We start from the raw sequence: 22,229 nt of genomic DNA on the forward strand, positions 1-22,229 counted from the left end.
CTTCGGGAAGCATCGTTGAGCAGCACCGTCATTTCCACGTTATAGGATACCGGCGTCTGGAACAACTTTACTTCCCCGTAGTCTGCCCGGCTCACTGACGAAGTTTCTCCTAAATACACTAAGAACATATAAAATAATAGTACTATGTGGTTCTTCATTTTTTGTTTTTTATTTTTCAAAAATTTAAAACAATTTCCTGCGCCATAAACATTACAAAGTTTATAAAAAAGTTGATAAAGTTTACTGTTATCAACTTCGACACCCGTACATAGTGTCGATTCATGACATACTGAATTTAAAATAGAAATGTTATCCTTGCCTGTTGCGTTCATTTGCTGTCATTCTGGTGTTGTCAGCTATTAAATACGATCTGCTTTAAAACTTGAATGTTATTGTTATCAAAATTAAAATTATAAATAAGGTATTAACTGTTAGCAGAACCGACATTTTCCAAATAAATAGTAGCTTCACGTTAATTATATATAATGAGTGAATATTACTTTAAAAAGGACAATTCAAACGGTTCTTGCTTGAAGCCTTCTTGAATAAAAATCACGCTCGATGCATTGATGATTCGATACTTCTGATTTGACACTACACATTCTTCTTTATTTTACTATTTTAAGTTATTTGGTCAATGTTTTGTTTCTCACATACACTTACGACTCACATGATATACTACACTGAACCGCAAAGAAAAAGTGTCGATTAGAAAATCTTCAATATCTACAAAAGTATCTCACCTACCTTTATGAAATAAAAACTAAATTAAGGAATATTTAATGCACATAAAATAAAACACAAAGCCTTTACATACGTTTATTTTTGATGATAGTATAAAAATTGAAAATGTATAATTTTTTTATACATATACTTTATTGCACTCAAAAATACATATAATAAAATGGTAGGAAAGTCAAAACTGTACATTGAACATTTTTTTTAAAAGAATACTTGGGGTGTGTTTTAGTATCGATACCGAAGCCAAAAATATAGTTTTTAGAATTGAATTTGCTATGTGTTTGTATGTGTTGCATTTCTGTTTTGGTGTACAATAAAGCGTATTGTTATGTTATTCAGCGGAAGCTCTGTTAGCCCGTGGGCTGGGATTTCTTCCGGAAGCCGCACTGAGCCAGTGGTGATAGAAATTAGAACTTTAACTCCAGAAAGATATGTCACTGAAATTCTGAATACGACTACTTCGGTCCATTTTTAGTGGACATGGCGAGAATGCCGTGTTTATGCAAGACAACAATGCCTACTTTAGTTGGTTTTATCCACCTCATGCTATCGTCCATAAGCAGTAAGCTCCAGTCGCGTGTCGGAGCTGATACAGTTTTTTCCGTCATATTGTAGTACAAGAGACTCCGTCCCCGCTTAGCACGGCCAGTAAATTATATGGTGTCATGGGACACCAGAAAGGAACGAAGTTTCTTCGGGTAGATAGTATAGAAGAAACCAATTTGTAAAAAAATGTTGAATTTTATATATATTTTCTAGTTCTTGATTTTTTTTTTGTTAATTGGTTTTTATTTAAATACATAAAAGTATTTAGAAAATTTAGTATTCTAGAAAATAACAAATACCGTAAAATAAAATAAATCAAATAAAGTAATAATAATAATTAAAGCTATTAAGTAAAATAAAAAAACATGTGTTTTTATTTATTTTTGTCGACAGTATAAAATTACATGAATAATTTAAAAAAAAGTTTACATAGTAATATTTTAGTTTTACAAACGTCATATTATACAGTCGTGTGATTGGTACGTCACTTCCGTTATATATTTTTCTTACGGTTTTAGTATCACCTATTTTTTCAGTTCGGTCGCCCAGCCAAATGTCAAGCCTGCCGTAAGGAACTTCGTTCCAAAAAGTATTATGCTTAAGTTTTGCTTATCGATCAATACACATAAAAACGAAATATTTCTTTTTGTACTTCATTGACTTCTGCCTAAATGCTTACGCAAAGCGCTAAAGCAACATAGCGGCTTCATTTCAAACCCTTTAACTCGATAGGAGAGCAACTCGTACCCAGCTGTGGGCAAAACGTACATTTTTAGAATTAGATGACAGTTTGATTTAACTCTAATTCAAAAAAAAAAAAACAACCACTGGTTTTTTCATAGATTTTATTAACGTGTTCGCGTTTAAAATATAGGTACATGCATTATTTTAAACTGCACTATATTTGGTAAATAGAGCTATTTTATCACAATTCACGCAACAATAAATTATTACTACGTCTTTCTACTTACGTCTATTTTCTCAACGTATCTAGGGTTTTCATTGCGAGACTTATTTTGACTTAAACAATAATATGAATATGGACGTCTTTTGGACTTAGCACCACATTTATAACGTTGGTATAAATTGCACCTTAAGATATTTTTAACAAAAAACAATAAAATATCTTCAATATAAACTAGGAGAAAACAATTCGAGTAGAGGAAGATTCCGCTTTAAATAAAATTAAATTTTTATCAATCGCTTTTGCAATATAAATAGTTCAATATAACATTATAAATATTACAAACTGATTTGTACTAGAAGCACGTACCGAGCGGACGGCACTTGAATCTTTGGTCGCTGCTCATACTAACAGTACAATAAATAATAAATAGCTTCACGTATTTAATACTCGTTTCAACGACGACTTTCATAAATAGACTCTGAATTAAGGGGGCGTTCCACTGAGACTCGCGGAAGGACCCGGGCACAATCAAGTGTATTATTTATCAACCTAAACGTAGGTAGCTATAAGATTAATATTACGAGGACACGTTACAACTGTTTGGCGTTCGTTACTTTCAGTTAGGTCTACGGTTACAAAACGTGCATATAAAGTTAAGTACACACTTAGATGAGGTTTTGACTGTTCGACCCAATTAGCGCACCTTAAAAAGCCTCGGGGACGGTCAAATTTCCCGTAGTGTTATTTTACTAATTTATTTTGATTTTAATTTGCATAGTTTCGTTTTTCTTGGCACATTGCGATATAAGTAACAAATTATCAGTACTAATAGCAGTATAACAGACTGGTTAAAGGTATTCAGCTTTTTTATCCAAATGTCTGGTTATAAAGATCGATCGGCTACTCGTTTTCAGGAACTGGCAACGTTTCGTGTCAAGCGTCGCGGTGCTACAGCGCCCGCGGATGCCTGCGATTGACTGCAGCCGAGCGCGGTCGACCGCGACTGACTGCGACTAACCACGACGAGACGGCTCACGAGTAGATCGTCATCAGGATCATCTGCAATGCCGACGTTATGGGCTTCAATTTATTTACGGGCGTTCGCATGTTCCGGAGAATTCAGTTACGATTACAAAACGGTTTCAAGTAAAAATTTAAATCATTATAAGGCGGGGAGCGCTCTAAACTCACCTCCTCCAGCGAGAGAGGATTGGACTTCAGCTTCGCGTCGAGGGCGCGGTACCTCTCTGCGAACAAACAGACTGGTCAGTGCGGGCGGGGCGGGGCGGGCGGGGCAGGGCGGGCGGGCGGCCGTACCGTGCGCCAGGTGCAGCCGCGCCAGCGCCGTGACGCAGGCGGCGGGCGCCAGCTGCGCGCCGCGCGCGAAGCGCAGCACCAGGCACTCCAGCACCTTGTTGGAGGCGCTGACGCCGCACGCCCACAGCAGCGCGCGCAGGCGGAGGGCGGGCAGGCGCGCGCCGCAGCGGCCGGGCGGCGCCAGCGCGGCGCGCCACAGCGCCAGGCGCGCCAGCAGCGCCGGCAGCTCGCGCGCCGCCAGCCGCCCGCGCAGCGCCGGGTCGCGCAGCGCCACCAGCGCGCGGCTCAGCTCCAGCGACGGCCGCGCCGGCAGCACGCGCCGCCACACGCGCCGCAGCAGCGCCAGCAGCGCCGCCGCGTCCACCTGCGGGCACCACACCGCGCTGAGGGAACGGGGCGCCATTCACAGAAACGTGACAGACATGCGTTTATAGGCGAAATTTATTTTGCACGTGAATTTAAACAGTGCAGCCTAGACGATAAAGAATAATATACGATACGATCGATACAGAGTCATCTAGCGGCAAACGCGAGAACTAGTTTGAAATCCCGAATTTCCCATACAAAATGAAGTCAAAATTTACGTCCGTTACTGCGAGACAGATTAAACAAAACTCACTAGATGACTCTGTGTCTATTGTATTGTATTCTATTCTTTATCTTCTAGGCTGCAGTGTTTAAATTCCCATGCAAAATAATCTTCACGTATAAACGCGTTTCTGTCATGTTTCTGTGAATAAAACTCGCACTAGACACTCAGGAGAAGCTTCTCCATTCGATTGTATTTTTTTGATGACCATTTATCGAATAATCTTTGATAACGTGTATTTACTTAACTACTTTTTTCTACATTTTATAACTTGTCGACCTAATTGAAGTCAGTTTTCTGTCGTTTGACAGCTAACACTATTGTGTGGACACTGTTTACCTGTCATTTTTTATATAATTTTACCTCCTCGTTTTCCAGTTTTCCGACCGTCTTCGCAATGGCGACCTGCAGCTCCGGCTGTGAACGAGACAAAACTTATGTATATGGGCTGACGAATGACGACCAGACGAGTGGGAAAGAGACTCGATACCGGTAGGGAGCGGCCCTCGTCCATGAACTCGGCCGCGATGTCTCGGATGATCACGTTGTCGTCGTTCACCTCCCTGCGACAGAGACCGGTCGTGAGATGCGCTCGCTGAGGAAAAGTAACGAGCGTGTTTCGATAGAAGCCACAGTTCGCACCAGACGTCGGTGTGGTCGTCCGTGAGGATGCGCAGCAGGAAGGCGGCCTCGACGTGCGGGCGGTGCGTGTGCGGCATCACCAGGTACTGGCCGGCCGGCAGCGTGAAGAACGTCACCACCTCGCGGGCGCGCGACTCGTGCGTCACGTCCAGCGCGCGCTGCGGGAGGCGGGCCGTGAGTGGGCGTGGGCGGCGGGCGGGGGGAGGGCGGGGGCAGGGTCACGCACCAGGGCGGGCAGCGCGGCGGCGGCCAGCGCGGCGCGGTGCGGCGCGGCGCCCGGCGGCAGCTCGTACACGGCGAACCCGATGCCGTGCAGGCGCTCGCGCCGGCCCGCGCCCACGGCGTACTGCTGCGTCACCGACACCACCACGTGGCACTTGCCGGCGTCCGAGCGCGGCACCTGCACGTGGAACTGCGGGTTGGCGTGCGCGGTGGCGCGGCAGCGCGGCGGGCCGCCCGCGTTGTACCCGCAGCGCCAGCGCCGGCGCGCCAGCACCGCGCGCCACGGCCGCTTTCCGTGCAGGGCCGGCTCGCTCAGCCAGTCGTCCGGCCCCACGTGCACTAGCTCGAGTCGCGCGAACGAGCGCGCGAAATCCGAGAACGTCATCCTGGAACGACGAGACCGGAACGTCAGGGGCGGATAGGTCGCGGCGCGGTCGGCGTCGGCGCCGGCGCTCACCAGAAGTGCCCGGGCTCGGCGGCGCGGCGCGCCAGCAGCTCGCGGTCGGCCTCGGCCAGCGCGCGCCACTGCGGGCCGCCGCGCGCCCAGGCGCCCGCCCACTCGCCGCGGCCGGACGGCGCGCGCACGCGCACGAGCGTGCCGCCGTGCTCCTCGTCCTCGCCCGCCGGCTCGCGCACGCGCGCCAGCCCCGTCACGCAGTAGGCCTGACCCGGGATCAGGCCGTTCCGCAGCCGCCGCCCGGATCCCTCCTTCTCCTGCGGACCGATCGACTCGATTGTAATATTATAAATCAATCAAAATCAAAATCAAAAATAGTTTTATTCAAATAGGCTTCAAGAGCACTTTCGAATCGTATATGTGACGAAACCACACGTGAGAGAAGGAAAAAATGTGTCCTCAACGACATCGCGATTGAATGGGCTCGCAATCGGAGGTCCGAGTCGAGCGATACTACTAGGCTACCACTCCGACGGTCCAGACCGTAGTAAGTATACAAACTAGAGCAGGGCACGGACCGGCGCGGCGGGCGCGGCGGGCGCGGCCACCAGCAGCGTGGAGCGCGGCACGGCGGAGTGCAGCACCTGCAGCAGCAGCGCGCGCGGCTGGCGCGGCGGCGCGAAGCTCTGCACCACGCCGCCCGACAGCTCCTGCAGCGCGCGCGCCGCGCTGCCCGCGCGCAGCGCGCCGTATGACCCGTGCAGCCTGCACCACACCAACACACTCGGCGTCGCCCAACTGGGCTTCAGGAAAATCGATGGTCGAGTTGAATTTCTATCCAATGTTTTGGATTTTATTTTATTTACATATACATAGGTACGTAATCCTTTTTTTCAAAACTTTTCTATAAAAGTAGACTGAACCAAATAGACGGGTAAATTTTTAAAGTATATATTAGGTCCTTACTAAGAAATTGGCGTACCTAATAGGTAAATGAATTCTTTTTTTTATTTACATATACTGTGGAAAATGAGGGACAACGTCGGTATTGAAAAATTATAGATGTCACCGTTGTGCGGCATACTTAGCGTAGGCCTTTTCTAGCAGAGGCAGCGTGAAGTCGTCCGGCAGCGCGGCGCGGCTGGCCAGCAGGCGGCCGCCGCGCGCCGGCAGCCGGTCGTCCACCGCCACCTCGCGCCACGTGCCGAACACCCAGAACCTGAAGCTGCGGGCGGCGAGCCGCGTCACTCGGGTATCGGAGGCACGGGTGCGGGAGATGCCGTCGGGCGGGCTGCACTCACCGGAAGAGGCCGCTGTAGCGCGTGCGGAAGCTCTGCGGCGGCGCCACGCGCGCCAGCAGCCGCGGCGTGAGCGCCAGCGCGGCGGCCGCGCAGCACACGTGCGGGTCGCCCGCCTCGCCCGCCGACACGCTCCACCTGCGGCACCGCGCTCGTCACTGCCACTGCCACCGCTGCCCGCCCGGGACCCCTCACCCCGCTCACCTGGCCGCGAACTGCTCGTCGGCCTCGGGCTCCATGTCCTCGGTGGACAGTTCTGCATCCACGGCGGTGTCACCGAGAAACCGAGGCCGGGAACATATTTCCTGAAAAATTTTACGTTTCGTGTTGGCACCTCGGGCGTTCCACTAAAACACGTCAACTTTCGTTTTCGGTGTCGATGACTTACATTGCGAATTTTAAATTGCTGGCAGTGACTACTTAACTAACAACGAAGCAATTATAAATGTAAAACACTCGCGTGCTCGAGTAGGATACTTTCTGTGTGAGCGTGCATATCTTTCGTCGTGTTTTCTCACTTGTTTGATAATTGAATCTAGAGATTTATTCTTCAATATTTGTGGTTAATTCTAAAAAACCTTAAATTAGTTTAAAAGTTCTATTGTTTATGTACATTGTACAACCCGGCACACACTACACGCTACATGAGTATCCACTATTCACGTACTCGTAAATGTTAAGAGTCTCGCTCGTCCCGCGTGAGAGGCGGCTCCGGTGACCCGGTTCCCACGTCATTGATACAATATAAATCGCTGACAATAAACGTCACGATATAGCTGCTGGTATGTTGTACTTTAAATTACGTGCGATAACATCTCACTCGTTGTTACGTATTCCACAAAACTGTCACAATAAAGAAAAACTAGTAATGTAAACGTATTTGTACAACTGCTTCGGAAGAAAGTTGTAATAATTACTAAAACGAATTAACCCGTCATTATATAGAGTAATTTTCTTCACCCGCTAAGTGGGTCGGAGAGACATATATTCGTAAGTAGGTTTTGATTCACTTCCGGGGAGCTAATTGTAAGTTGTGAACTGGCGAAAATAAATCAGCTAATATTTTAAATAAAAGTAGTTTGTTTTAAATCTCTTTGTATCTATTTACACGGCTATCGATGCTGTCAGGTAGCTCACCCTTGAACCCTAAAATTAAATACAAAATCATGCAAAAGAAAGTAACCCAGTAACACGCACTGGTGCACAGAGCGGCCGTGAGCTCGAGTTGGGAGGTATGTTTGTAGAACCACAGCGAGGCGCGCTCTTCTCTAGCAAATGTTTACGAAGAAAGTTCCAATTGTTTGCCTTTTGCGAATTGTTTGTTCGCGAGCTACTCACATGTAGCACGACTATACTCGACGAGTGAGGCCGACTTTTATGTTTTCGGAGATGGTTTACCCAATCACATGATACCGTCTACTACAGAGACTCAGTTTCTCACAGTAACGCGCACGTCGCGCCGCCGGGCTCGGAGTTAATCACGACCTGGCCATATTCCGACCATTATCACCCCTTCATTACAATATTCGTTTATCAAGATAAAAAAAAAATGGTTAATATTAGACGGATGATGAATTCATTTTTCATTCCAATACTTTGTTCCCAGTATATTCTAATAATTTCCTAAGAGTTTACTTATTGTAAAAAAATAATAACATAATCTACTCCTTCTGCAACTTGTTATCAGACGCAAAACAGTAAAGAAAAATCACTTTGTCCATAAATCGACTATTCTTGGTAATCTAGAAGCGAGTCTTCAAGCGAAATGAAGGAAAGCTAAAGTTTAAACAAACATTATTCCTTGATCACGTATGCGAATGACTCGCGTGTGTCCAAAATTAATAAGTGTCTAAAACTAAGGAATGACATAACAATTGTTACGACTTGCCAGCGACAAGTTTAGCTTAAACAATGGCACGAGTCATCGCCGCCGGATGTGCGGATATTGGCGGCGTCGCGACGTCACGCGGGTCGCAACAATCGTAAATCATCGTTTCCTTCGACTTAGGAAGGTACAGAGAGCGCCGCACACCACAGCCGCGCTCGCTGAAGAGTGAAGGCTGTTCGAGCGTTCACTAGCGTCTTTACGATCGCAACAAAGAACCTTATCACTATTATCGTCATAGTATTCGTTTTTCTCGAGACAAAGTTGTCAATAGTTGCTAGTTGTGAGCAAGTGTACAAGGCCTGTGTTGCGTGTACAATGTGGGAGCCCATTTAGCTCCTGAATGTCAAGAATGCAATAATAATTAATTAATTACCGACGTCGGAAGTATACACTTGATCGTTATAGAAAATGATTATGTAAAGAATAATTAAAGTGCTATTACAGAAACCTGTTCCTGAACTGTAACACATTAACGGTTCAGCTCCGACCTCAAGTCGCTGTTAATTTAATAGAAATATAACATTTGTTAGTTTGCACTGAATTTTGTTTAGATGCCTACTAGATATGAAAAGAAAACAATTTTTAAAAACAAGCAAGCGTAGATTGAACGTATCTTATTTTCAAAGAGTTCTCTATTTTAATACAACATCTCACTCACTCACACTTCAGCCTATCACATTCCACTGCTGCACATAGGGCTCCCCAAGTTCGCGCCAAAAACGGCGCGAACTCATGTGTTTTGCCCACAGTCACAACGCTGGGCAGGCGGGTTAGTGACCGCAGGGCTGGCTTTGTCGCACCGAACACGATGCTGTCCGTCTTCGGCCTGTGTATTTGAAAACCAGCAGTTGGACGGTTATCCCGCCATCGGTCGGCTTCTTAAGTTCCCAGGTGGTAGTGGAACTGTGTTATCCCTTAGTCACCTCTTACGACACCGACGGGCAGAGAGGGGGAGGCTATATTCTTTACTGCCGTAACCTCACAGCATATAATACAACATATCTAATTCCTATTATTTAGTGCAGGACTATATTAAGGATAAAGATGTGTCGATTTTTGTGACTATACTTATTTCATACAAGATTTTATTACCTTTTTTATTAAAATAGTTTTTCTTTAAGTGTAACTGCGGAGTTTCTTGCCGATACTTCTCTGCAGAATCTACATTCCGAATCGAAGCTACCAAGCTTCACTTTTAACCATAATTAATAGTTAAACTTGCAAAATGACGATTCGAAGGTGCTTTTGAAGCTTGTTTAATAAAGTTATTTCGATTTCGATTTTTTGAAAGGAGTTGAGCGAAGTGAGACTTTTAATGTAAATTTTGTGACGAAGCACATGTCTCGGTGGTAAAATGTTATTTGTTACGCTTGTTCAGTTTGTGTAAATGAGACGAAACGAATTCATACCGGAATCAAACTCAACACTTACACTATTATATTATTATTTTATTTAAACTCTTCTTAACTATAATTAACTTTAATATCAACCTACACATGTAATATAATAAATAACTGATATTGAAATTTTCTTTCGACGACTTCGTAGAAGAGTCTGAATAACAAATAAACTATGAGGTATTCTGGAACAGGTTTAGGTTTGTCGCAATCGGATCATCAATCCCTTAATCTTTACAAAATTTTACTACTGTAATAGTATATTTAGCTCGTAATAATATTGATCTGCTGCCGTGCTCTCGTCGGTCGTCGTACAGCGACAAGAACTACAAAATATAAATTGCAGTTTCTCTGCTGGTGCGGCCGCAGAGCGCGGCGACGGCGAGGCACGTCCTCGCGGCGCGGTCACCGGAGCGTCGCGCCCGACCACCGCGTAACGGTCGCCGCCGACCGCGCTAACATTGCTCGCGATCGACTCATTACTGGCTGTTTTTTTACGTCGAGCGACATGCAAAAACGGTCGGTGAAGCCACTGTGCCGGCGAGACCGGGAAATTATATGAAGTAGATTTGGTGGAGACAATAATTTGAAGCCGTTGAAGCCTATTTGGATAAAGTAATTTTAGATTTGATTTGTTTTATGTAGTTCAAGAGCGTTCGTTGTAGCAGAAGCCGTAACGTCAAAGGTCAATATTTTACATTTAATGTGAAACGTTAAAATGATAATTTTAAGTTCGAAATTAATTTATAATTATTGTATGCATCAAGCGTGCAAATCAATTATAATTAGCTTTTGGTGTCAAGAGTATGGACAGCACGATAATGCTAATTGTGTGCGGCTTTTGATGAAAAGCGAGACAGCCTTTTTTTCATGTGATGACATCATTAATGTAGAAGACATTTAAATCTAGTTTTAACAATTATTTAAAAAAAAATGAAGCAGTCAGCGATCATCCTCGCGGGACATTGTTAGAGACGAGGCGATGTAGGCGGGCGCGCGGAGGTCGGCAGCGTGTTTGCGCAGATGTGCGTGCGAAGGTGAAACACTGTTACCACTGTTGCATCACTAGGTTCTTAAAGTTATCGAAGTCAATATTATACTAACTTTCACACTAAGGAGCTAGCATAACTAAGACATGCGAGTGTGCTAGTAAAATAGCTATATAGGTACGTACGTGCGGCCTCAGCCAGTGCGTGCGGTGTGCAAGGCGGCGGTCCGCCAGGCTGCTGGGCGCGGCGGGGAACTCGGGGTCCTCCCACAGCGGCAGGTCGGGCGCCAGGCCCAGGCCCGGCAATCCCAGGCCCACCGGTAGGCCCAGGCCCGGCGCGCCCTTGTCCGTCTCTCCGCATTCCTCAGACTCGCTCCAGTACCTACGCGAGACACGTGAACCATCATCTATAAGTGTAACTAAATGATATCGCTTCTGTTAATTAGCTGACTCTGTCACAGACGCTCTACCGCTCCACGGAGAGCTAGCGCTCGCGTGTCCGCACATCGACGCGAGTCAATAACTCGCTCGCAGTTTATCGACCATTATTTATTGCAGGAAATCAATTATTCGCGTTACAAGTGTGATGCTTCCTTATTTTTTACATATTTGAAACCATAAATTCCAAGCAGGGAAAGAAATCGAAGCGAAAAAATTACAATATAGTTATTATAATTTAAAATGAATATTTATAACTCTGCAAACGGTATCTGACGTCACTACTTCAGTCTCATTTTGTTTCAACATGTAGGTACAGCATGTCTTCGCTACGGCTCTCGCGATCATTACAGTAACTACTTCTATAAAACCTGATGAACTTACTTCTCGCAACGTGTTTAAGGAATGAGAAGTCTCGGTGATGATGGTCGAATGCTATCATCAGGTCACAATCAGCGCGTGTCGTCGTCCTAGCTCAATCAAGAAGGTGAACTCGCTTTCTTATAAGAGTTTCCATTGACCGTGACAACCAGGATGAGAAGTGTGGACCGATGGCAAACAAGAACTCTCACACAACACTCGGGGGTGCACGCAAGCGGCGAAACGTTTATACTTTGAAAGTTATCGAGTGTGGACACTCTCTTCTGATGTCAATGGGCGTAGCATTATTTACTTAGAACATTAATTTAGCGGCTAGCGCTCAAGTGAGCGGTCTAGATCTAGATGTAGCGATTCCGACGCCTCGCAACGAACAATGCTCAATGAATCTAGCGGCTGTCTGTTGGCGACGCATCGCACACGAACAAAAGGTTTCTGTAAATTAACTTGTCCTTCGCTGAACGTAAGAGAGTCACACGAAAACGCGGATGCGTGCCTTTCATGAGAACATTTCTAATTACCGACAACAGCGTATTGTGTTGAACGTAATTCAAACGTATAATATAAGCACATATATTGCTGTTGGTATGTCATTTCCTTACGCGGGTATTTCTTACACCACAAACTGCACGAGTAAATAAAACGAAAATATGTTCCGTTTATTTGATAGAATATTTAATTTTTTACTAAACTTAATGATTAATGTAATGCAACCGAATTCAATCGATAAAAATTCTAAACACCGACGTAAATTAATAATTTATGAATTTGTATTGAAAAACATGCTTTGTCTATTAAACTCAGTGGTGCTGAATGATAAACGCGCGGTAAACATAGTTGCATCAAACTTTAATGGTTCGAGTAATTACCTGGTCAGCGTGGAGTGGTCGTCGCGCCGCGGGCCCGCGCCGTCTGCAACAGTGAAGGGCGTGCTGTAGTCTGGCCTTAGAGTTAGTGCTTTATTAGTTCTGTGTGTCTAAGTTGTCTAAATGATTATAGCTAGGATATACGTGAATAATATCATTGACTAATGAGTTTCTTAAAAAGACGGATCATAAAACATGAAACTAAAAAGTACATTAATAATGGAACAGTCGTGAACCTAAATGAGGAGGAAAATCCTTGATAATAGTACTGTGAAATTTCATCAGACATCCATAAACGGCTCTATGAAATCAATATTCCGGAGCACGAGATACGTGACAGCGACACACGGCCCTGTCCGTCGGTCTGCATAGCAATCGCTGGCGACCTTCGAGCTCCACGGAACTGCTGCACCTGGGAGCTCGACGTAACGAAGAAATATGCCACGGAACATGTCGTCTACTTGAATTGTAAAATGTCGTACGAAGAATGTTAAGCGGTGAGATGGAAATGTGTCCGTGTATGTAGGTTAAGAAGTCAAATGTCGACTAAGGCTATTAGATATAAAAGTCATGATATGCACAAATGTGTTTTTGATTTAAACTCGAGACGGACAAATTAAATAGCACTAATAGTCGTCGTCCAAGCGGGTACCGTTAGGAGCGGCCGCGGAGCGCAGAAACGTTATAATTTAGTTGACGGTAACGGGGAAATTAATGAAGAAATGTGAGCGGTGACCTGGCGCTAATTCGCGTCTATCGCGGCCCGGATGGAAGGCACTAAGGTGGCTGCAGCCTTCGAAGGCATCTTCATTATTCAGATAAACAAGTGCGACAATAAGGAGTCGTCTCCGAGAACACCGCGCTACAAAATTTCACTCGGTACTCGGAACGTAATTTCCATGTAGGCTATTAAGTCTGTAACGCTGAAGTTATGTATCATCGATCGGTTTTGTTTAGGAATTTAGTTACAAGTTATTCATTGATAGAAAAATGTAAGATTTCGATCACGGCATGTTTCTATCGTATTTTATGTTATTTACTCCCACAGTCGATGATATAACAAGTTGCAAGGTTTTCATAACAATTAAAAACCCTATTACAAAGGCATTTTACGAGATAAAGTGATATAACATTAACACCGGCGGCCTGTAACATACTAACATTTCCTCTCCGACGCTAATCGCTCTCTGATCACTATCAACTCCGCAACGCAGATCCATACAACGTAGAAACATCAATACAGTACTCTTGAATCGTAAAACAACAAATATTCAAAAATAATCGATTTAATTTTACCATCATCATCATCACAGCAGCCTTTCGCAGTCCACTACTGGACATAGGCCTCCACAAGTTCACGCCAAAAATGGCGTGAACTCATGTTTTGCCCATAGTCACCACGCTGGGCAGGCGGGTTGGTGACCGCAGGGCTGGCTTTGTCGCACCGAAGACGCTGCTGCCCATCTTCGGCCCGTGTATTTCAATTATTTAATAGCAATTTTTTTTACAATTGCTATTAAATAATTGAAATAAATATTAAATCATTAAATAAGTAATTATTTAATATTTAAAAAAATAATATTAAATAATTAAAAACTACTAATTCAGAATTTTGTTGAGCTTTTTATTTTTAATTTCCCGATTACGAAGCCTTGTGATTTACGAAATTGCTTTACATGTAAGTTTTGTCCATTGTTACATATTTTCAAGTAAGCTAAGTAGAGCTAGTGTAGTTAGGTGAAGGAAATTACGTGATACATAGTTTGCATGTTTCTTTTAGAAAGCTGCACACCGACCACAACAAAACATACATTTAGGTTTTTTGCGTAGAAGTGTATTTATATAATTAGATGATATTAAACATATCGTCTGAAATGAAATTAGTACTTTTACTGTTAAGGTACGATTACGAGCCGAATATCGTGCTAGCTCGTCTAGCGAATCACATTTAAAGTTCAAATTATACGAGTCCTCACAAAACAACAGCGCCCACCTGGTCGTAGGTGTTTAATGTACGTGTGAACTTTATATGCAAATCAGTCTTGGCGTGTAATTACGTGTTTTTTTTTTAGATGAGGACTCGCGATAAGAGGTAAATAATATTCTCAAGGAAATATAAACGAATACATGAGATTACGTTAAGTAAACACGTTACCATGCAGACGAAAGCACGTGTATCTACTCACTGCGTACGGGGGACGAACAATACTGTAGGTGCATTATCGTGATTGAGCTTGTATCCTTTTTTTTTCAGTCGCAATACGAATTCGACGCCGCCAACGCGTTGGCGCAACGGTTACAGCCATGGATTGTACCTGTTGCGCTGGCGGTTGCGGGTTCGATCCCCGCACATGACAAACATTTGTATTCGCCATACAGGTATTTGCCGTCGTCTGGGTGTTTGTGCAGTCCTTGTGGGTCTCTCCACCGTGCCACGGACAGCAAGTTAAGCCGTCGGTCCCGGTTGTTATCATGTATACTTGATAGCGATCATTACTCATAGTAGGGAATATATCCACCGTGGATTAAGCTCTGATCCTTCTCCTACATGGGGAAAGAGGCCTATGCCAAGTAGTGGGATATTACAGGCTGAAGCGAATACGAATTCAGAAGCTATGTATGCAGCGTTTGTCTATGTTGCGTACGCCGCGTGTGAGCACACCGCACGACACAGGAGCGCACGTCGCCGGGTCGACGGTCGTCAGACAGTCGTGGTACTTACAGTGTATGTAACACTGTACGAGCACTGTACGCTCTCTTAATGGTGAAAATTATGAGCTAAATCTATTTTATGGCCAACCATAAAACGGTGAATGTTATTAAGCGATAGCTTTGCTAGTAAACGCTTCAAGCCGTTACTACTTCGCAGGAGAGATTTACTTAGTAAAAATATCAACTTTGGGTATACGTTCTCTAATTATTTTATAAAAAAGTGTATTTGTTCAATTCACTCACGGCAGAAGTGAAACTTCTGACGAGTCGTAGGAAGGGAGGCCAATGCGATTTGTTCTATTGACAATGATCACGGTCTTGTAATAAAGGTCGTAAGCGCCATGCAAAACGCGTCGCTAACGCGTTTTGAGCAGTGATGTGTTCTATTTAATTCTTTCCAATAGTGTTTCTTTCTTTATCGTGACGAATTTTCTTTTTATCGAGTTTAAAATTACAGCGATTCTGAAGAAGTTTAACTTTAATTTTAAAATTAATAGTATTTAAGAAGTTGTAACTAAATGGTCTCGCCGTGTCTCACGGTCACGGAGCGAGCGCAGCAGTGGGTCACGCTGCGCCGGCCGCGTGTACCGGCGAGTGCGCAGATATCGGTCACTTTCTCCGCGCTCATCTTCAACTTACAACATCTTAAACATGAGTTGCCCATGACACGATAGTTTTACATTTGAGCTCAATTTCGACTAGCTCTGTCGGTGGCGCATTAACCTAATGTCTGTGAGCTGTTACCGTAAACTGGAGCTACTGAGACTTTGCGGATTACTTTGACAGTTTTTGGGGCTAATTCGACATGACGCGATTAAAGCTCCCACCGGAAAATGGACAAAATAAGACACAAATTCTTGACGAAAGATTCTTTGACTTTCTCAAGATAATTTAATGCAGACAGAGTGCGACGCAGGAGAGGAAAAAAATCGTCCACGAACCAGGAGCTCAAGTGATAAACAATGAGTCACAGTCCTCTGAGCCTATCCAAGTAGTAGCGGACACCATGCCTATTGAAAACGATGACAATCTGATTGATGATCGTACCCGTGGATGAACCTGTATTTCATGAATTTGATACAGAGTCCGATATTGTTGAGTATTTTTTTAAATATTTAATTATAACTGTGTTGATGTGTTTTTTGTAAGAACATTGATTTATTTGTAAGAATATTAAATTGTTATTATTGTTATTATGTCCGGACAGAGTTTAAGTACACACAGTACAACAGTTCTTATTAATATTGTAAGAATAATATTTCAATTAAACGACTCATTCTTTTTAACTTTATAGGTATCCGTTTAATTATATAAACAAGTCTGAAATATATGAAAAACTATGTCAAATTTATATGAAATCTATCTATGGAATCTATGGAATCTATTTAACTATTATTCCATTAGTTACGTTTTCGATCAGTGAAACGAATACTAGATAACCAAAACCTCCCCACAGATCCCCATAAAGTTACAAAACTCTATTGTGTGCATTAAAAATGTAAAAAAAAAATTAACTTACAGAAAATAACAATATCACAGCTACCGTTAGCTACATTTATTTTGAAGTCAACGACCGGGCCGCGATAGTATTTAAAACAAATGCAATAAAAATGCAAAAATTAATGAGTTGACCGATACCGAGACCACGTCGTCTGTGAGCCAAGTCCGCGAATGTGTTTACTCAATAGTCTAACTTTGTGACTACATTTATAGAATAGATATAATAGTAAATACGTATTTCTTCAAACTAATCTCATAATAATAATAATCAATGAACAAAGGTGTGATGAACAGAAGTTTTTAGAGTATAAATTTGTTTTCCTCTTGTTCCTCTCCAAAAATACACACCTAACGAGATGACATTCGATTTAAATCATCACCATTGGAAGCCACAATACTTCAAAATACCGTTGTCTAATTTGGGACTTCTTTTTTTAATAAGCTTGGACTTATGAAATTTTTTCAAATATATCTCCGGCGTCTGACAGCGTCTCGGAGCTCTGCTGAGATGTTTTGTGATCGGTCAGAAGTATTTGATTGAAACGTTTTTATATAAACTTAATTAGTACGGTATTGGAGGTGAGGCTGTTGACCTCGATGCTTCAAGCCGAAGTGATATAACCCAACAAACCAATCAATACAAACGGAACTAAATCAGCTAATTTCGAAGTACATTTTAAGTCATATTGATTTTTTCAGTAACAGAGCCAATAAAAAAACTAAAAACTATAGCATTTACATAGCAAAAGCGGAGCTTATATATTCATATACGTACATAATTGTTTGCTCGCAAACGAAAAAAAAAAACAACTTCAATCACATCGAAAAGTAACACAACGTAGGTAGACGAAAAATTGTCAAGTAAATACGCATTATCAAAGATTACTCAAGAAGTAGTCGTCAGAATAGATCGGTAGCGATCATTAAAACAAGAATCATCAAAATTGGTCCATCCAGTAAAAAGTTCTAAGGTAACATACATAAAAAAATACAATGAAATTGTGAACCTCCTCCTTTATTGGAAGTCAGTTAAAGTTTTTTATCAAAAAGATTACTTTTGATAAAAAATCATAGAACTACTAGCTGTGCCCGCGACTTCGTCCGCTTGGAATAGTGACTTTGGACAGCATTTTTTGGTAAATACCTTTTAGTTTATTTTGGACATCAGAATAGCTCTAATATATTGCCTCTTGTCGCAAACTTATAAAACATTCACATAAACCTTACATGCTTCCATACAAACTTTCATCCTCTATCCTTATTATTTTACACCTCCGAGGGGAAAACTTTTGCAAACTTTGAATGTCATATTTATTATTCAACAGCCTAAAAAATAAGTTTAAAGGTTTTAGCTCTAAAAATAACGATACTTCCATACAACTATTCCTCCCCACCTTTCAATCCCTTAATACGGGGCGTATTTTTCGTATTGAAAAGTAGCCTATGTCTTTTCTCAGGCTGTTCCAAATTTTATTTAAATCAGTTCATTAGTTTTGGCGTGAAAGCGCGACAGACAGAGTTACTTTCGCATTTATAATGTTAGTAAGGATAGCTCGTTCGTAAAAATAATGTACGAAAGTGATTTTCGATAAGTGACTATTAAATGATTCACCGGATTTTTGATATTTCTCAAGAATTTTGGAACGATGAAAGATTAACGTAAAACTAAACTAATTTGAAAATAACAAAATTAAAGTGCGATGCGATGAGCGCACTTGAATAAACGAGAACTAATTTGAATACGTGCATATTTTTTTTGATTGGAGTACAGTACTTGGTAATATTGCCGCCAGCGTGCTCATATTCCATTGTTTGCTTCGGAATCGCTGTTTCATAAGTGTATCGAGGCACTTATGAAAAGTGGTAGCTTATGGTTGGTGTAGTCATAACAGGGCGGCGAGTACCGTTGAGCAATCGGTGATTATTATGTGTAACGCGTGTGATGGCGCGGAATGTTTGTTATTTATCCGTTGCATAATAACGTCAGTCCACAACTCCATACAGAGAAACGCACAGCGCCCGCATGTGCCGCCGCCCCGCCACCACGCCGCGGGGCGAGGCGACAGCCACTGAGAACGTATCTGCTATTTAACACGTGGTTCAATAAATCCCGAGACTAAGTACTAAAAAAAGGTCTTTTTTATAAAATTAATTTTTATTCATCAACATAGTCTCCTCCAAGAGCGATACAATCCCTCCAACGCTTTTCTAACTTTTCTATCCCATGTGTGTAGAACGATTTGTCTTTGGCTTCAAAATAAGCCTCCGTTGCTGCGATAACTTCACTATTTGAGTCAAATTTCTTACCCTGAAGCATTTTTTGAGGTCTGCAAACAGCCATTAATCGCTGGGGGCCAAGTCTGGCGAATAAGGGGGATGAGGAAGCAATTCGAAGCCCAATTCGTTAATTTTGGCCATCGTTCTCACGGACTTGTGACAAGGCGCGTTGTCCTGGTGAAACACCACTTTCTTTTTGTTCATGTGAGGCCGTTTATCCGCAATTTCGTACTTCAATCGCTCCAATAAGCACATGTAATAGTCACTATTTATATTTTGCCCCTTTTCAAGGTAGTCGATGAAAAGTATTCCATGCGCATCCCAAAATATAAACGCCATAACCTTACCGGCCGATTTCTGAGTCTTTGGACGCTTCGGGCGGCTTTCACCAGCCGCTCTCCACTCCGCTGCCTGCCGATTGGATTCCGGAGTGAAATGGTATATCCAGGTTTCATCCATTGTTACATACCGACGTAAAAAATCCTTTTTATTATGATTCATCAGCGCCAAACATCGCTCTGAATCATTGATACGTTGTTCCTTTTGATTAGTTGTAAGCAAACGCGGCACCCACTTAGAAAAAAGCTTTTTCATGGCCAAATTTTTATGTAAAATAGTGAAAACACTACCAGCTGAAATCTTCACTATCTCGGCTATCTCTCGCACTTTTACCTTCCGATCTTCCAATACGATTTTGAGGACTTGGTTAATATTTTGTTGAGTCACTGCTTTATTTGGACGACCTGAGCGTTCCCCATCATTGGTGTCCATGCGACCGCGTTTGAAGTCGGCATACCACCGACAAATGGTTGCTTTAGAGGGAGCTGATCCTGCATAACATTTTATAAGCCATTTCTGTGCTTCAACGGTATTTTTTCCCATTAAAAAACAATGTTTTATCAACATGCGAAACTAGTTTTTTTCTATTGTATCGAAATTACAACCGTAGCGTCACTTAAATGTTTCAAAATCAATATTTTTATTGTTCCATTTTTAAAAATTTGACACATATTCTTGTATTGATAGCCAGTACTTTTTAAAAATCAAAAGAGTTTTTAATATATGCGCCATTTCCAGGTTAGTTTTGGGACTTATTGAACGATCTAGTATCAGTAACGTAAGCAACTACCTGGAGCTCGTTTCCGTTGTGGAGTAAAACTAGGCAGAATTCGAGACTATTATCGTTAATAAATCGCTTCATTCTGTAATATCCCATCTGCTGGCATAGGCCTCTTTCCCCATGTAAAGAAAGATCAAAGCTTAATCCACCACGCTGCTCAATAGGGTTTGGCGGATATATTCCCTACTATGACTAACGATCTCTATCAGGAGTACACGACGACAACCGGGATCGACAGCTTAACGTGCTCTCCGAGGCACTGCGGGGAGCCCCACAAGGAATAACAATTAGACCGGAAATAAATCTTTGTATAAACACAAATATCCACCCCGACCGGGAATCGATCTCGCGACCGTCGATGTTTAGGCGCCGCCGACACGGCACCATTACACCAGAGCGGTCGTCATATCGTTCGATCGTTCATAAATACCAAGATGTTATTAATAGGACGGATTATATTGACGTCGCGCACACAAGAGGATCACGAAGAAACAAAGGTTATTGATCAGTGAAGTCGAGATCAACTCTCATTTCACAGATTCACATCTAAATGGCACTCGCTATTGTGCTATATTAATGAGACATTTTCACAAAAGTAAGGTATCGACGACCTACCCTTAAAAGTTTGATCAAATCAACAATGTTAAGGTCAATAAAGTAATAAAACTTTTCCTTCGTGATAGTGTCGTGGTCGATGTGTGCTACTTTCTTTAACCTAATCAATACATTAATATTTAAATGCGTCGACGTGGTGACGAGTGGCAAGGTTAACAAACAACTGCCGACGTCGTGTACACGATTTACTTTTATACTTCGACATGTTAATTGATTCAAGGATGTCAAACAATCACGTGAAACGCATACAACTATCGGTAATCTAAAATTGGATAGACAGAAAAGTCACTACTTTAGAAATAGTTAAATTTTGATCAATTGAATCTTGTGAGGTGTTAAAATTGGCAATAGTGGGAGTTGTGGTGACCGTGGACAGTAATCACTGACAGACGCCCTGGTTCAGCGGTGAGGGGAGTGAGTGGGGGGTTTAGCGTACTCGAGATCCCGTTGGCCTTGTGCGGCGCGGCGCTGGGCGCGCGCGTGCGCATGAACTTCCTCATAGTGCGCGCGCGCGCCGCCGCCCGCCCTCTGCGCGCATCACACTCGCAGCACGCGGCGCTCCTGGAAGAAAATAGCTACATTCAATCTACTAAATTATTATTTCTCAGTGTTTATTCATTGCCTGGAAGAAAATGCTTTATGCGATAAGGCCGCCTTTTGTACTTTTTCCTGCTTTTGTAATTTTTTGATTTTTCTGGATGACGATCTAAGTAAGATCGCCGGTGGAGGCTGGGTGAAGATTCTGGAGAACTGGGAAGTATGGCTCGAACTTGGGAAGGCCTATTCCCAGCAGTGGAATGCGATAGGCGGAAGAGAATTATAATTGCTAACGTTAGGAAAGAACTAACTGATCAAATTCCACGTCTAGCTTCAAATTAAACTACGAGGCATCAGTCGGTCTGAAGTTCAGAATATATCATTACATCTGTTTCACCAGGTGTGAATAACTAAAGCGTTTAACTGACGAAGGACACGGTACGAAATATCCTGCTCAAAATCTGGAGCAGCTCGACTGGGGAAGTACCTCGCCCTTATAGAAGATCACAGTTAAATAATACTGTTTTCAAGCAGTGTTGCGTTCCGGTGGTGAGTAAGGTGACCAGATATCCTGAGGGAAATCGGGGATAGCGTCGCGCAGTATGTAGCAACGCGCTTGCGTTGGTCCTGGTGTTACAGACGTCTATAAGCTGCGGTAATCTCTTACCATCAGGTACGCCGTACAGTTATTTGCTGACCTAGTGATATAAAAAAATGCTATTTGACGGATGACGATACAAATGGACATTGGCAGCGGGAGGTAGTTTAGGCCATTGGGGACTGTGGGGTGTTGTGTGTCACAACTGGTGAAACACATCTTTAATCTTTCAAGTGTTTATGTCACGTGTCAGTCT

At 42.9% G+C, this 22,229-nt stretch overlaps 1 protein-coding gene across 1 annotated transcript; it reads right to left on the reverse strand.

Annotated features, from left to right (window-relative positions):
- Window positions 1-2,115: 2,115 nt before the first annotated feature.
- On the reverse strand, window positions 2,116-21,338 carry LOC123660546 (calpain-2 catalytic subunit-like). The gene is made up of 15 exons (XM_045595602.1): window positions 21,275-21,338; window positions 12,618-12,687; window positions 11,119-11,314; window positions 6,864-6,964; window positions 6,663-6,797; window positions 6,446-6,586; window positions 5,967-6,126; window positions 5,422-5,669; window positions 4,969-5,350; window positions 4,743-4,900; window positions 4,591-4,663; window positions 4,444-4,517; window positions 3,512-3,894; window positions 3,386-3,441; window positions 2,116-3,253 (listed from the first exon to the last, which is right to left on the reverse strand). Exons 1-15 carry the CDS (start codon window positions 21,336-21,338, stop codon window positions 3,227-3,229), a joined length of 2,268 nt encoding a protein of 755 aa, XP_045451558.1. The 3' UTR covers window positions 2,116-3,226.
- Between the last annotated feature and the right edge of the window lie 891 nt (window positions 21,339-22,229).

Source organism: Melitaea cinxia, chromosome 15 (assembly GCF_905220565.1).
Source record: "Melitaea cinxia chromosome 15, ilMelCinx1.1, whole genome shotgun sequence".
NCBI lineage: Eukaryota > Metazoa > Arthropoda > Insecta > Lepidoptera > Nymphalidae > Melitaea > Melitaea cinxia.

Bases quoted from the DNA above. Each gene is read 5' to 3' on its own strand.
- LOC123660546 (XM_045595602.1), bottom strand. From the start codon at position 21,338: ATGAGGAAGTTCATGCGCACGCGCGCGCCCAGCGCCGCGCCGCACAAG. The intron at 12,688-21,274 runs GTACGCTAAACC...CTCTAAGGCCAG, and splicing joins CAAGGCCAACGGGATCTCGA to ACTACAGCACGCCCTTCACT. The intron at 6,965-11,118 runs GTACGTACCTAT...AAAATTTTTCAG, and splicing joins CGCACTGGCTGAGGCCGCAC to GAAATATGTTCCCGGCCTCG.